The 14,298-nt window shown below is 29.9% G+C and overlaps 1 protein-coding gene across 3 annotated transcripts in view; it reads right to left on the bottom strand.

Annotated features, from left to right (window-relative positions):
* Positions 1-11,636: 11,636 nt before the first annotated feature.
* Positions 11,637-14,298, bottom strand: part of LOC107438760 (uncharacterized) — a 39,818-nt gene continuing 37,156 nt past the window's right edge. For all 3 annotated transcript variants that reach the window (XM_087163394.1, XM_087163395.1, XM_087163396.1), the window contains one exon: positions 11,637-11,792. In XM_087163394.1, the coding sequence (XP_087019520.1) occupies positions 11,703-11,792 (90 nt within the window). In that variant the 3' untranslated portion in view covers positions 11,637-11,702. The remainder of the gene's footprint in view (positions 11,793-14,298) is intronic.

A 14,298-nucleotide genomic window follows, 5' to 3' on the forward strand; every position in this document is an offset into this window, starting at 1 on the left:
AATATTTTAATAAAAGATCTATTTATCTAGCTAATTTTATGAAAATACATCATGTGCTCTAATCTTAGAAATTTGGAATCACTGTATATGCCTACTATATACTATAAGTCGGTATACTTAAAGCTCGGAATACTCATAGTATACCTAAATCCCTGGATACCCCTTACTATTTACCCCCTTGATACCCTAGGTATTCAGGGCTTTAGGTTTACTATGGATAGCTGACTTAATATAAACAGTAAAAGGTTTCTTAAAACCGGAAGAAATAAAGAAAACTTCCGGTGTTATATCACGTTTATAAGGCGATGTGCGAACAAGCTTGATATTCTAGGAAGTTTTATTATTGTGATTTAGTTTACCCGTAACTTAGAAATTCAGGAAAACTTATTCATAAAAGTTTTGGGTATTTCAGGAATTCCAACTGCTCCGGCTTTTTGTAAATATTTAAATAAATTGGTAGCGAATTAAACTGTAAAACTTGTAGAATATGAAAAATACTAAACTAAAATTCGCTAAAATTTTGTTACCACATGATAATTTATTTTTGGAAGTTAGCATCGTTGGTAATTTATATGAGGTGATTTTTCAGTAAATCTGGGAAAACTAATATCGAAAGATAAATAAAGCGTAAAGCTCAACACGTTTTCAGTGTTATCCCCTATTTGGCTATGTTGGTGAAAAATTTTGCAGTTTTCTATTTTTGAGCATCACAGCATGCTTGTGGAAATAACCAAATTCGTTTTCTGCTAAAACTGAACAAATTAAACTTAAATTTAAATTAAAGAGAGCGTTATATTGTAATCACTACAAATATATTGATAATGGTTGGCGCCCTTTTCCAATCTTTGGCGTAAAAATAAATCGAAATTAGTAAGCAGGAAATCTTACGATAAATAGTAATACCCTAGCGCCACCTGTGTTTAGTTTTACACTTTGAAAAATCCATATACTTAATGAATATTCTATCGAAGGTTGACTGTGTAAAGCTAAGCATAAATGGCGCTGGGGGAAGTGCCGTAACTTCACTCCTCGGGGCCCTGGGGCAAACATTTTTGGCGGGGGCCCTTTCAAAAACTTTCCGTACTCCATCTCTAACTGTCATTTTAGCTATTTATGTATTATGTTAGTGAATATATTTATGAAAACAAGTTATTTATTCGCATATAAATTGGATTACAAAACATAGTAAGTTTTAAACATGACAAGATGCAAAATTTCTGCGAAATCGATTAATCCTGAGAAATTAAATTTTAAAAAAGTCGTGCTTATAAAACTCGATTTCTCAGGAACTAATACACTATTCAACCAATTTCGCTCAAATTTGTATTTTCCATGTGGAATTAGATACTTTAAAATGATACAAAAAAAAAAAAAACTATGTGCCTTACGATTCAAAAATTTTCAGAATATTATTGTCCCAAAGGGGGCTGATCGTTAAGACACGGTTCCTAGCAGATCATCGAAGTCAAGCATCACTGGCTGCGGTCAGTGTGCGGATGGGTGACCACTTGGGTCAGTCTGCGTAGGGACCGAGGGTGTGCGGTATTGATCTTCGTTAAACTGTTCTACGATAAAGTGCTCGACTTCGAGTGCAGGTCACCGGGCTACCGAAGCGGGGGGGGGGGGCATCCTCTCTACAAAGGATCAAACCTCAAGGGATGTTTCCCAGATCGTCGCCAATAGCCTATTGTGCAGCACTAGTGCGACGTAAATGATCAACATCAGATTATTATTAAATAAAAAATAATAAATATTTACTAAAAGTTATTTCTTGCGTGGAATTATCTTTAGATAACAGAATTTTATAATCGTGTGCGAAATTTTTTCAATTCCCTTAAAAAGCTCTCGATCTGTAGTGAAATACAAAAAAATAAAATTAACATTTGGGGGTCCAAACTTTGGATAGCTCACCCGACCCAACTATTGGGACCATATTCCCCAGATTACAGCTACCTCCTATATTACGGGGGTTAGAAAATCGAATCTGTTGAACAAAAGTTGTGTTTATTCGGAGAAAGTATGTTTTTGCGTCTGATTGCGTAACTTAAAATAAAATATCGTGCACTAATTAATTTGCATATTTGATGTCACACCCTCGAATTATTAAGATGGAGTCCTAGAACGTGAAGATCCGATCATTAAATCAAAAGTCCTAATTGAAAAAATATTCAGAAATTTTTTCTCTTTATACATCGATTAACAAAAACAGTTGTCTTACTCCAATATGGACAGATCCATAGAAAATCGTTCTTGAATATTTGGCCTGTGTATTCATGAAACCATGTAATCATATATGACTAAATTATGACAAAGAGTAATAGTTTTTTTTTATGAAAGAAAATGAGAAAAAGTCAAAGCATATTTGTTAATTAAAAATATATTCTTTTTAATGGTTTGTCATGGAAATGAATTTTAATTACTACGGATTTCTAAGCTGATGTTCATAGCTTTTTTATTAAATTAAATGCGTTCTTTTATAAAATTAAATATGATTTTTTTTTTATATAAAATGAAGATTGCATTTCACTTTTTAATGAAAACTAAGTTGTTAAAAACCCTAAAAATTCGAAGTTCCAATTTAAAAAATTTAAAGGTCTTAATAGTTTGAAAAATATAAAATAAGAATAAAATCCATGCACACGATAAACAGTAAAGTTATCAATTAAAATATTTACTATACAAATTAAATTTTATATACGAACATAAAAAAAGCAATTTTTATGTTACCATTCTTATAAAAGAATTCGATCAGTATATAAATATAAAATTTAAATGTATTAAATGAGTTAATGCAAACATTTACTTACCTCCTTATAAATAAATTTACATTTGGTTTTCTTATTTTCCAACGAAAATTTTTATTAAGAATGGGAATTATTGATATCACGATTTATGTTTGAAAAAAAGGAAGTTTTAAGCAATTTCAATAACTCTTAATTAAAGTTAAATTTTAATTTCAGAAATTGAATAAAATGAAAGCTAACAGAAAATTTATATCTGAATTAAAAATGATTAATTTAAATGACGCAATTAAATGAGCTAAAAACTGGAATTTAACTGGAACGTTTTACGTTTGTCTCAGAAAAAATCTCTTGACAAAATGACCTAAACAAGAGTCATCCCCTTGGATCCCTTAAAAGCTTACAGCTGTTTTCCTAGAACATCTAGATAATTGCTAGTTTAAGACAACTTAAGGGACATATAGATGGTACTGTAAATATATGACATTTTATAAAAGCACAAAAGAGCCCAGGGTCATAAAAATGATTAAGGCAATTTAAGGAAGCAAAAGGTCATTTTTCCATGGTGTAAAAGGAGATGGCTATTTTTTGAGGAGTCAGATAACTGTGGGTCAACTCTGTGGGTGGTATGAAGGTTTTAACACCTTCATACCACCCACAGTCAAAAGATGCTTTAAAATATATCTATTAGTCTCAGTGTATGATGCATTTTTCAGGATGCAAAACAGTGGTACTTATTTTAGTTTTCTAAACACTTGTTATGTTTTTCTTATGATGTGCTCCTCTTCTCTTTTCGTGTTTTAGTTTTAAATTTTTTTAATAAATTGAAAGTTGTAACATGTAAAAAAAATTTAAACAAAACCGAAGTATTTTTCTTGTGGGGGGGAGGATTTCTACTTGAATTTGGAAAAGAGCTAGTAAATTGAAAAAAAAGTAGTTTCTTTTTCTAAAATTCTCAATTCTACTTTACTTTATTGTAGCGAATGTCAAATTTTCAGAAGGGATGACGCACATTATCTTCCATCTCAATTAAATTTCAGAGGAAAATAAAGTTTTCGATTTGGAATAAGGGGAATAAGAGTTAAATATAAATTTTACTTGACTTTATTCCTGCGAATGTTTGAATTTCAGAAGGGGCGAAGTATATTCTTCGCCCCCTTACTTTAATTTAAGGGGAAAATAAAATTTTCTTTTCGGAAAATAGATTCAAAGTTTTCTTTTTTTTTTTTTTTTTTTTTTTTTTTTAAAAAATAAGAACATACTAGACTTTATTATTTCAAATGTCTAAATTTCAGAAGATACAAAACACATTTTAGCCCCCCTTACTTTATCTCAGAAGAAAATAAAGTTTCCTATCCCCTTACTATAATTTAAGAGGAAAATTAAGTTTTCTATTTGGAAAATATCGTCGAAGTTATGAAACAAAACAATTTTCTTCTTCTGAAATTTCCTACTTTACTTGATTTTATTCTATTAATGTTAATGTCTAAATTTCAGAAGATGAGAAGCAAATTCCCCACCCCCCTCACCTTTATTTCAGAAGAAAATAAAGTTTTCTATTTGGAAAATAGATTCAAAGATGAAATTTTTTTTAGTTACCAATTTCTAATATTTTTTAGCACTTTGAAATTTCAAAAGGGGCGAAACACTATGTTCGCCCCCTCATTACTATTTCGGAAGAAAATAGAGTGAAAATTGGAATCAAAATATTTTTTCCACTTTCACTTTACTTTTCCATAAGTCAAAAGACACATTAATCGCCCATAACAAAATAAAATTTCCTACTTGATGTATAACTTCAAACTGAGAAAGAATAGCTTTTTTTTCTTCTTCTCTAAAATTACCTATTTTAATGGACTTCGTCTTGGCGAATAACTAAATATCAGAAGAGGCAAAGCAGCACATAAATGTTAGTGGAATATAAAGTTTTCTTATTTCAAAAATAGCTTCAAAATTGAAATTTAATTCTTTGAAATTACCGATTTTACTTTATTTTTGTGAGTGTCTAAATTTCAGGAGGGGCGAAACGCATCGTTTGCCCCATCACTTAAATTTTAGAGGGGCCCTCTGCCTCCCCCTGGCTGGCACGCCACTGAGTCTGACGATAGATAGTAGAGGAAACAACTAAGTAAACCAGAAGTGCAATAAACAGAAAGTGTTAACAAGTGTTATAGTAGGTACGTAATTACAAAAAAGAAAATTTTCAGCAACTCTATCTTAACACAATTTCTTTCCTACATATATATAATTAGAGTACTGTATTTTGAAAAAACATGATGTGGTTTCTTCATATGGGGCCCCCTTGACCGTCGGGGCCCCGGGTCGGAGCCCCGGCTGCCCCGGCGTAGTTACGGCCCTGGCTGGGGGTTAGAATTCGGATTAAGACTTCCGGGTTACTAATTAAGATTGATTTTTACGTCTAAGCACGAAAAAGTCCGCCATTTAATATTATCACCCTTGTAGTATTTTCAATATTAGGTGTTCTTACAATTTAACTTTCATCGAAACGAAGAACGAATGAATTCAGAAAACCCCACCAAGCATGTTTTGATTCAACCCAAAAAGTAACAACCGGTGATATTTTACATAATTATAGCCAAATGAAGGATAACACTGAAAATGTAGCAAACCTTACACTTTATTTATGTTGCGATGCTAATTTTTCAAAATTTGTTTTTTGGTTCACAACCTATTAGAATTCATAAATAGCAAAAAACTCTTATGAATGGTGAAATTTGAAGAAAATTTGAATGAAAATCGCAATAATAAAACTGGAATATTAAGCCTCTTTACACATCGCCTCGTAAGCATAACGTAAGCGGAGGGATATACCAGAAGTCTTCTAAATTTCTTCCGGTTCTACGGCATTTATTATTGTTTACATTCAGCCAACCATCCACAAAAAATAAAAATATTTTGTTTCTTTAATGTAACTGCTAAAAATGAAACACCTTTCCAATTTTTAGAAAGAAAAACTACTTTTGCAAGAACGCTAGGTCAATGAAATCAAATCTGCAGATTTTAGTACTTTTCAGGAATTATTTTCTAGTGTTAATCAAAGAGTTTTTTTTTTTTCTTTTTAAATTTCGTAGCACCGAAAAACTGCATCAAAATGGTCTATAATGAAATGCAAAAAGTTGAAGACAAATTTTCATAAGGTAGTTGAAAATTTCATAGGTTTTATATTTTAAGAATAAAACTATTCAGTTTCAATATATCAATTTCAAGAAAGGAACTTTCCCTTTAAAAGAACGCTGGATCAATGAAATAAAATTTGCAGATTTTTGTACTTTTCAAGAATTTTTTTCTGCTCTCAATCAAAAAGTTCTTTTTTTCTTTTTCCTTTTAATTTTCTCAGCAACAAAAACAGCATCAAAATGATGACCACAACCAGGAATAAAAGGCGATGACAAAATTTTCATTAAGACAATTGGAAATTTCAAAAATTTTCTTTTAATTTTACGAAAACTGTTCCGTTTCAAGTTTCAGTGTATAGCTAGCTATACAGGGTGTTTATTGATTCCCGGACCCATTTTGATGTTTAATAACTCATAAAATAATGAAGATATAAACAAACTTATGGCATTTATTGATGGAATAACTCATATATTTTCCTTTTCAGGTTTGAATATCTTTGCTTTTGTAAATATCGTCTGCGCGTGTGGTTAATTTCAGATAATTTCATTTTCCAGTCTAAATATCTGTACTTTTCTAAATATCGTCTGCTTATTAATTGCATTTTTCTCTCTTTCGTTTTTGGCAACTATTGCAATATGTTTACTTTTGATGTGTTAGTTCTATGTAGTACTTTTCTATGTGATGTTTTATTCGAGCGGATATTAAGGAGAATGGTTAATGTGTGGTGTGGACTAATGCACGATCGAGTCATAGGGCAGAACAAATGGTGTGACTAATGCATTTTTACAGAAAAGACGGTCTCATCAGTCGTATACTTAGACATGTTAGAAAACTTCGTATTTTCACAACTAGAAGAGCTTCAGCCACATGTCTCTTTGCAGCAAGATGGTGCAACCCCTCATTGGGGTATCATCGTTCGTAGTTCTTTGAATGACCATTTTCCAGGAAGATGGATTGGGCGAGGAGGTTCAATTCCTTGACCACCCAGATCACCTGATATAACGCAGCTGGACTTTTTTCTTTGGGGATTTATAAAGGACAATGTTTACAGGAGGATCGCATCGAACATTGATGACCTAAAAGTCAGAATTACAACCACAATAGCCTCTGTGGATGCCGACATGCTCGCCGCTACCTGGCGTGAAATTGACTATCGACTTGATATCGAACTGACTATTCTCCGTGCGACGAAGTGGGCACACGTGGAAGTTCATTGACAAGAGTCATGAAACTTTTTGAGTCCATCTAACCATTTATGTCATTAATTTTAATCTATCTTTAATATTTTATGAGTTATCAAAATGGGTCCGGGACTTCATAAACTCCCTGTATTTCCTTTACAGATATATTTAATTTATAAACAGATTTTTGTTGTAAAAATTAATAATAAAGTGATTTCGTTGCGATTTATCTATACATTTTTCAGATTGTGGCAACCCCGATCAAATGGTTACTAAATCTTTAACGTATGTGTTTTAATTATTTATATATAATAGTGTTAAAAATCAATTTTAATAAATTTCGGAACGTTACTCAACAAATTTTTCGTTTCATTTGTACAAGTAAATTGATCTTACCTAATTTTATTGGGAGAATTTTAAGTCTGAAATTAGTTTTTTTTTGGAAAAGCTACAGATCTTTTCAATCTGATATTTTCAGTTTAAGTTTGATTTTTTTCAAATTGTACACGTTTATAAAGAACCCTTAGTTTTATCTGCTTACTTATACACTTATCTGTTACTTTGAAAATATCATTTAACACAAGAACGTAATAGGACCGTAACGTATTGCACTCTAAAAATGAATTGCATTATTACCTTCTTCCTACCATTCTATACGCTGCAGAGAAGTGGGGACACTTTGTAGTATTTACTCGAATGAATTTAAATCAGTGACCTGAAAATATCTATAATCCTTTCAAAAATCTCATAAAACAGTAAAGAAAAAAACATTTCCCACAATTATCAAAACCTAAATTTTGTCACAACTTTCAATATGAAAGTGAAAACTTTTTGATAATTGGCAGCTATGGTATTAAAATCCATTACCATATTATTAAATCCGTTGACCCCTAAAACGGTCTCTTGAGTACTTTTTTTTCTTCTAAAAAGATGAAAATTGGTAACTCTATTTAATTTTATTAGGTTAAAAGAAATATATTATTATCACATTTAACAATCAATTTAATTCAGACAGTTGAAGCCAAATTTCATATAATTAAATATTCCTTGTTATTTTTTAGAAAAATCAATTAATGTACAAGGATTAATTCAAAGAGTTTATAGGAAAAAACTTTTTAACTTCATTCTTTCTACGTGACTGATTAGAATTTATCTAATAATTTCTGAAATTTCCAAATTCCAATCATTTCACTTTTATTAGTGGCAAATAATTATTTACAAATAATACTTTTCAACTAGTGGTTTATTTAAAAATTCTATTAATGTGAAACTATATAATAAATTTTGTTAGTACTTCGCAAGATTATCGGAAGAACATTATTAGTAGATACTTTTCATATAATTAGATGATTATAGTTTTTTTAAGTGTATTGTTTTACAATTTTGTTAATAATAATAACAATAATAATAATTGTTTGTAAAAATTAGTAAGGAAAGTCGATGCCTTTGAGAATATCAGTCACTAGATGAATACCTTCACAAAAATTTTCATCCAAAGAAGATGGCTACATGTATCTGTAGTACTAAAAAGAATGGTGCTGCTATCTATTATATTAAAAGTGAAACTCAAAATGCATTATTGAGTTTAAATAAACACGTGTAGATGGCAGCACTAAAAACACCAATTATACTGATTACTAGGAGTCAACTATTTTTTCATTTAAATATTAACAAGATCAACAAATTTATTTTTACAATAGAGAAAGTATTTTACTGTTTGAAATGCATTTTTTTTTTTCAGATTATTCTACGAGAAATTTCCTTAAGAATAATTTACAGTAATGCATAATCACAGAGCCGAGCATCGGTTTTCAAAAACTTGGACGAAATTGATTTTGGGCCTCTTCCTTAAAAAACAGAAATTAAACTATTAATGTTTTAAGCTTTGTTTCAAGTGGTAATTTTGCTTTTAAATCTGGAAGTATTAATTTTCATAGGCATACTAAAATTTTAATTTCAAAGTGCTTAATTAGTCAATAGCATATATGGCAGTACTTTTACTTTCGTTACTTGTACCGCCGGTACAAGTAAAAAGTACGTACTTTTACTTGTACTTTCGTTACTTTTTTAGGGTAAAAGTACAAGTATTTATATGTCGAATAAAATCGTTACTTTTTTCTAAAACTCGGTAAGCTTTCTAAAAAAAAAAAAAAATTTGGATTTTGTTATTATGTTTTTCAATTTTCTTTTTGAACTCACTAATAATACATTTTTGTCTTAATACATTTTTTACTAAATACATTTTTACCTTGTCCATTTTTTACTAAAATTATGTTTATGCCCGACCTTGTCAAACAACGCCCAGTCAAATCTCTAAGAACTTCAGAACTATTTGTGCTATTGAAAACTATTATAATTACTATTTTAACTCTTGAAAACTGGAAGGTATTAATTTATCCGCTGATACTAAAATTCGTTTACAAATTTTAATTATTCCGTTAGGCAGAAATGTTCGGAAAATGATTTTCTCGCATGACTTCATTAGCCGTTGTTACAAATAAAGCTGTAGACTGTTTTGTTTCAATCTATACTGCACATTCAATTATTTTTTACTAGCTCAAAGATGACAAAGCAATTTGAAATCCCGTGTTTGCTTTGTTTATGTTTGTGCTTTTAAAATGCGTTTCTATAGAGTAAAACAATTTTAAATCAATGGTAATTTAAATAAATAAAAATAATAAACTAAAAATTAAAATCAATAGATAAAAAAAAATTTTCGCGCAAATCCATACAAACTTTGATATTAAAATTATATTTGATTTTAAAATTATACTAAACGATTATATTATAAAATTATATTATAATATTCTTCCGAATTTAAAAATAAATTAATGACCATAACTTGCAAAACTAAAAATAATTAAATAAATAACAACAATTTTGCAAAAACATTAAAGAACATAAGAATATTTTTCAATAAAATTGTAGGTTACTTTGAATTTTCGATTTCCTAGAAATGTACTTTTAAATCGTTACTTTTTTTTGTTTAGTAGTACTTGTATTTTTACTTGTACTTTTTACTCGTTACTTTTTAAAATAAGAACTTTTTACTAGTTACTTTTTTTAAAAATACTTGTACTTTGACTCGTTACTTTTTAAAAGTAACGTTGCAATATATGGTCAATAGTTTTGCTAACAAATTGACGTTTAATTTCAGTGGAGTTAGTATATAAAACATTAAATTAAATGAAGAGAAAAAAAAGTTAATTTGGCAAAAGTTAATTTTTTACTTTATCTCTACATGAGTGAAAAGAAATATTCATTTACAATTTTCAATTAAATTCTTCTTCTTGCTATATAGTGTTTTTGTTTTTTTAATTTTTCTTTTCTTTTGGAAAACACTTGCTATTTTCCATAAGCTCTGAAATATCTCGTATTCATTATAACTTTTGCAGAGAGCGAAGCAGTTGGCATTCCTAGATAGTCACGTTATTATATTTTGATAAAAGTTTTGTGCGAGTTCTATTTGTTTTAAAGTATTCTGTTTTATTTCCCTATCATTCACAAAAACACTTCGCATTAATGTTGGGTGTATCTGCAACAAATGCAAGTTTGCCAAGAGCGACTAAAAATGCAAAAAGTGGTAACCCAAAAAACTCAACATTTTATTAAAAGGGATTGAAATTACCAAATTTTATAACATATCTTTTTTTTTTTTCCAGATTAGTTTTGAATGGGCTTGTTCTTTTTTCTTCAGATTACTATTGAATGGATTTGTTCTTTTTTTTTTCCAGATTATTATTGAATGAGTTTGTTCTTTTTTTCCAGATTACTATTGAATGAGTTTATTCTTTTTTTCAGATTACTATTGAATGAGTTTGTTCTTTTTTTTCAGATTACTATTGAATGGTTTTGTTCTTTTTTTCAGATTACTATTGAATGAGTTTGTTCTTTTTTTTTCAGATTACTATTGAATGGGTTTGCTCTTTTTTTCAGATTACTATGTAATGGGTTTGTCCTTTTTTTCAGATTACTATTGAATAGATTTGTTCTTTTTTTTTTTAGATTATTATTGAATGAGTTTGTTCTTTTTTTCTTCAGATTACTATTGAATGAGTTTGTTCTTTTTTTCAGATTACTATTGAATGAGTTTGTCCTTTTTTTCTTCCAGATTACTATTGAATGGGTTTGTTCTTTTTTACAGACTACTATTGAATGAGTTTGTTCTTTTTTTTTCTTCAGTTTACTATTGAATGGATTTGTTCTTTTTTTTTTCAGATTACTATTGAATGAGTTTGTTCTTTTTTTTTTCAGATTGCTATTGAATGAGTATGTAAAAGAAGTTCTTGCTGTAAATAGGAATAATTTGAAATATTTGCCATGATGGTAGTTACCATTGAATAATTAAAGAGATAAATAAGCAACAATGAATTAAGTGTTTCTTCCACTTTCATATTTTTAGTCACCTGCGGCATCTCTGCATCTAATCAGAAACGTCTCTCGAAAAATGTATAATGGGAAATAGCATAGTAAGTTGTGATTATATATATCCTGGAAATTTTACTTCTTTAGAAAACAAGGTAGAAATTATTGGGTTTACAATCAGTTTTTCTCTAACTTATATAGTAACTCTGAATTTTTCAGACATTGCTATTTTTATTAGCTTGCGAAATATCACATCATGAACAATAGATTAAAATGATTAAAAAATGTGATGATTCAATATAAATGTATTCAAAGGAAAATCTTTTATGAAGTCCACTCTTCTTCTACAGCAAGGGCAAGTTTTTTCCTAAAATAAATAAAAATAAATCAATAAAACTACAAAAAAATTTAGTTATTTATGAATCAGGTGCTAATTAAAATAACCCCGCTCTTCCATCAGAAAGTCGGGTATCATAAGTAGTCTGCGCAGACTATTTAAAAAGTAAACTAGTGGTGCGCATGAAACCAGATACTATTTTAAAAGTAATTGAGAGAAAGTTATCATACATGTATGTATATGAGAATTGAATCTTTGGTGGTTGATAAGTAAATAAGATTTAAAAGAAATTAGATTAAAATAAATATTAAAAAAATATATATATAAAAAATATTAAAAAATATATATAAAAGAAAATAACGTTAAAAAAAAATTTGACGTATATTTGCTATCACTTTCTTATTTATACTAGATATTCTATTAAATGGCTCTTTCGTAAACTAGTTTACGCTCCTAGTAGTCTGATCGGACTACCTAAAAGAAACTGTGTGGAGGCGTTGGCAATTAGTCAGGCTAAGTTTTAAGTATTTTCAAATCTGCCCGACGTCTTTAAGTCTACTCAATTCAGCCTTCAGGCAATTTAAGAAATGCTCGAAGAATTTATCAGGCTTAATTTCTCTAAGCTTACGGCAACTATCATGGAAAAAATCTGAATTTGTTCCATAAATAGTGATTTCATTAATAGAATAAATGCATAAAAATGTTATTTAAAATAAACCTTTTCTACTGGGCTTATTGCAAACTCAAAGTATGCAATGAGGTATGCAATAAACGTAAAAAATTTTAGACAGAATTTTCCAATTACCTGGCACATAATAAAATGATGGCAACTGTTCTCAAAGAGCGATATTATTTAATTATCTAACTACATACATCAAAATTAATATAAATAATATTATTACAGCAAGCTTAAAGAGATGTTAATTTTTATCAAGATAATGTAATATTAAATATCATAAGCTCTAATTAAAATTATTGTATTCTAATTTTATAATTTTAGTTCAAAATAAATTGTTAATGCGATACATATTTTTTTTTATTTGAACTCTTAAAGCCAAGATTTATATAAGTGATACCACCACTAAGTAAATTATATTTAAAAGACTGTACCAGTTTGAAGCTAAGTAATAGGAATGTCACAAGCAGACCATTAAACCTACGAAGAGTGTAAAATATCTAGGAGTCACTATCACCTCTAATTTAAGTTGGAAACAACACATAAATAACATTATTAAAAAAGCGAATGGCGCCTATTGGGCCCTCAACTCCATATTAAACTCGAAGTTATCTTTAGACTTAAAATGCAAGCGCACTGTGTATCTAATGGCAACTAGGCCAATCCTAACTTATGCCTGCCTCGCCATTAACACTCTAAGAGATCATTTAAAAAATAAACTCTCTATGGCAGAAGGGATGATTATTAGAATACTCGTCGGCGCACCTAAATGCATTAGCAATAATAGCATAAAAAGGGATCTTAAAACTGATGACATCAACGTCTATATAAAAAATTTAAATAAAAATTTCTACGATGAAGCAAAAACCTGTACCACCAGCAATTTTAACTCACTCCTAGATATAGAACTAATTGACGACAACACTAAATTTAGCCCCATCACTGCCTTTTTCCTTAGGGATATGTTGCCCTAGCACACGAAATACACTCAGCCCCAGCCGACTCACACGAACCCCCTCTCGATTTTTTGGTGCTAAGCACCCCCTCTTCTTCCCATCTCCATTCCTCCTCACTACTCCTCATCATCGATTTATTACTACAGATGAATCAGTTAATGCCGCTTCGTGGCAACGCACCGAGATTTATGTGATTTCTACCATTCTACCATAATAGGAATGTCTGAAAAACATCACAATCACCCGCTGTGGGCCGCCAGGAGGTCATACAAATTAATTGACCAAAATTTTGTGTACAATTACATGATGTAAGTAATGTTCTCAGCATCGCATCCTGATCGCTTTTACTTCCCAGGTAAGCTGATATTCATCAATCTGAAGCTGGATGGACTCAAGACGCCGGAGGGAGTTGACCAATGCCTTATAATGACAGCAGAGTGCCTTAACCACTGAGTCATCACGACTCAATTATCAAATCAGTTCAATCAAATCAAGTCGGAATAGAATCAATCAAACAGCAAGTCAGAACATTTTATTCTGCCACCTCAATAAACTAATTCAAACTTCCGTTGAGGCAGCACAAAATATTGAGTTGTTATTTTAAAATTTTGTACAGACATTCTTGGGAAAAAATTGCAGTTTTTAAGTGCAGCCGCTATGATTTTTTTTAATTTTCAAATACAACATTTTCAGTCACAATTTCATTGGTTTAAGCCAGTTGAGGTGGCTGAATATTAATTAATATCTATAAGTATTTTAATACCTGTTAATGATAACAGTTGGCAGCTCTTTTTTGTACTTTCACAAAACATAATGACACTTCGATTTCACTTTTATCTGTCCAGCTTACTGTTCACAAAAAATGGAAACACTTCTACACTAAATCTATGTAAATTGTATCTTT

This window comes from Parasteatoda tepidariorum, chromosome 5 (assembly GCF_982258835.1).
Source record: "Parasteatoda tepidariorum strain Cologne lab strain chromosome 5, Ptep-v5.0, whole genome shotgun sequence".
Classification (NCBI taxonomy): domain Eukaryota; kingdom Metazoa; phylum Arthropoda; class Arachnida; order Araneae; family Theridiidae; genus Parasteatoda; species Parasteatoda tepidariorum.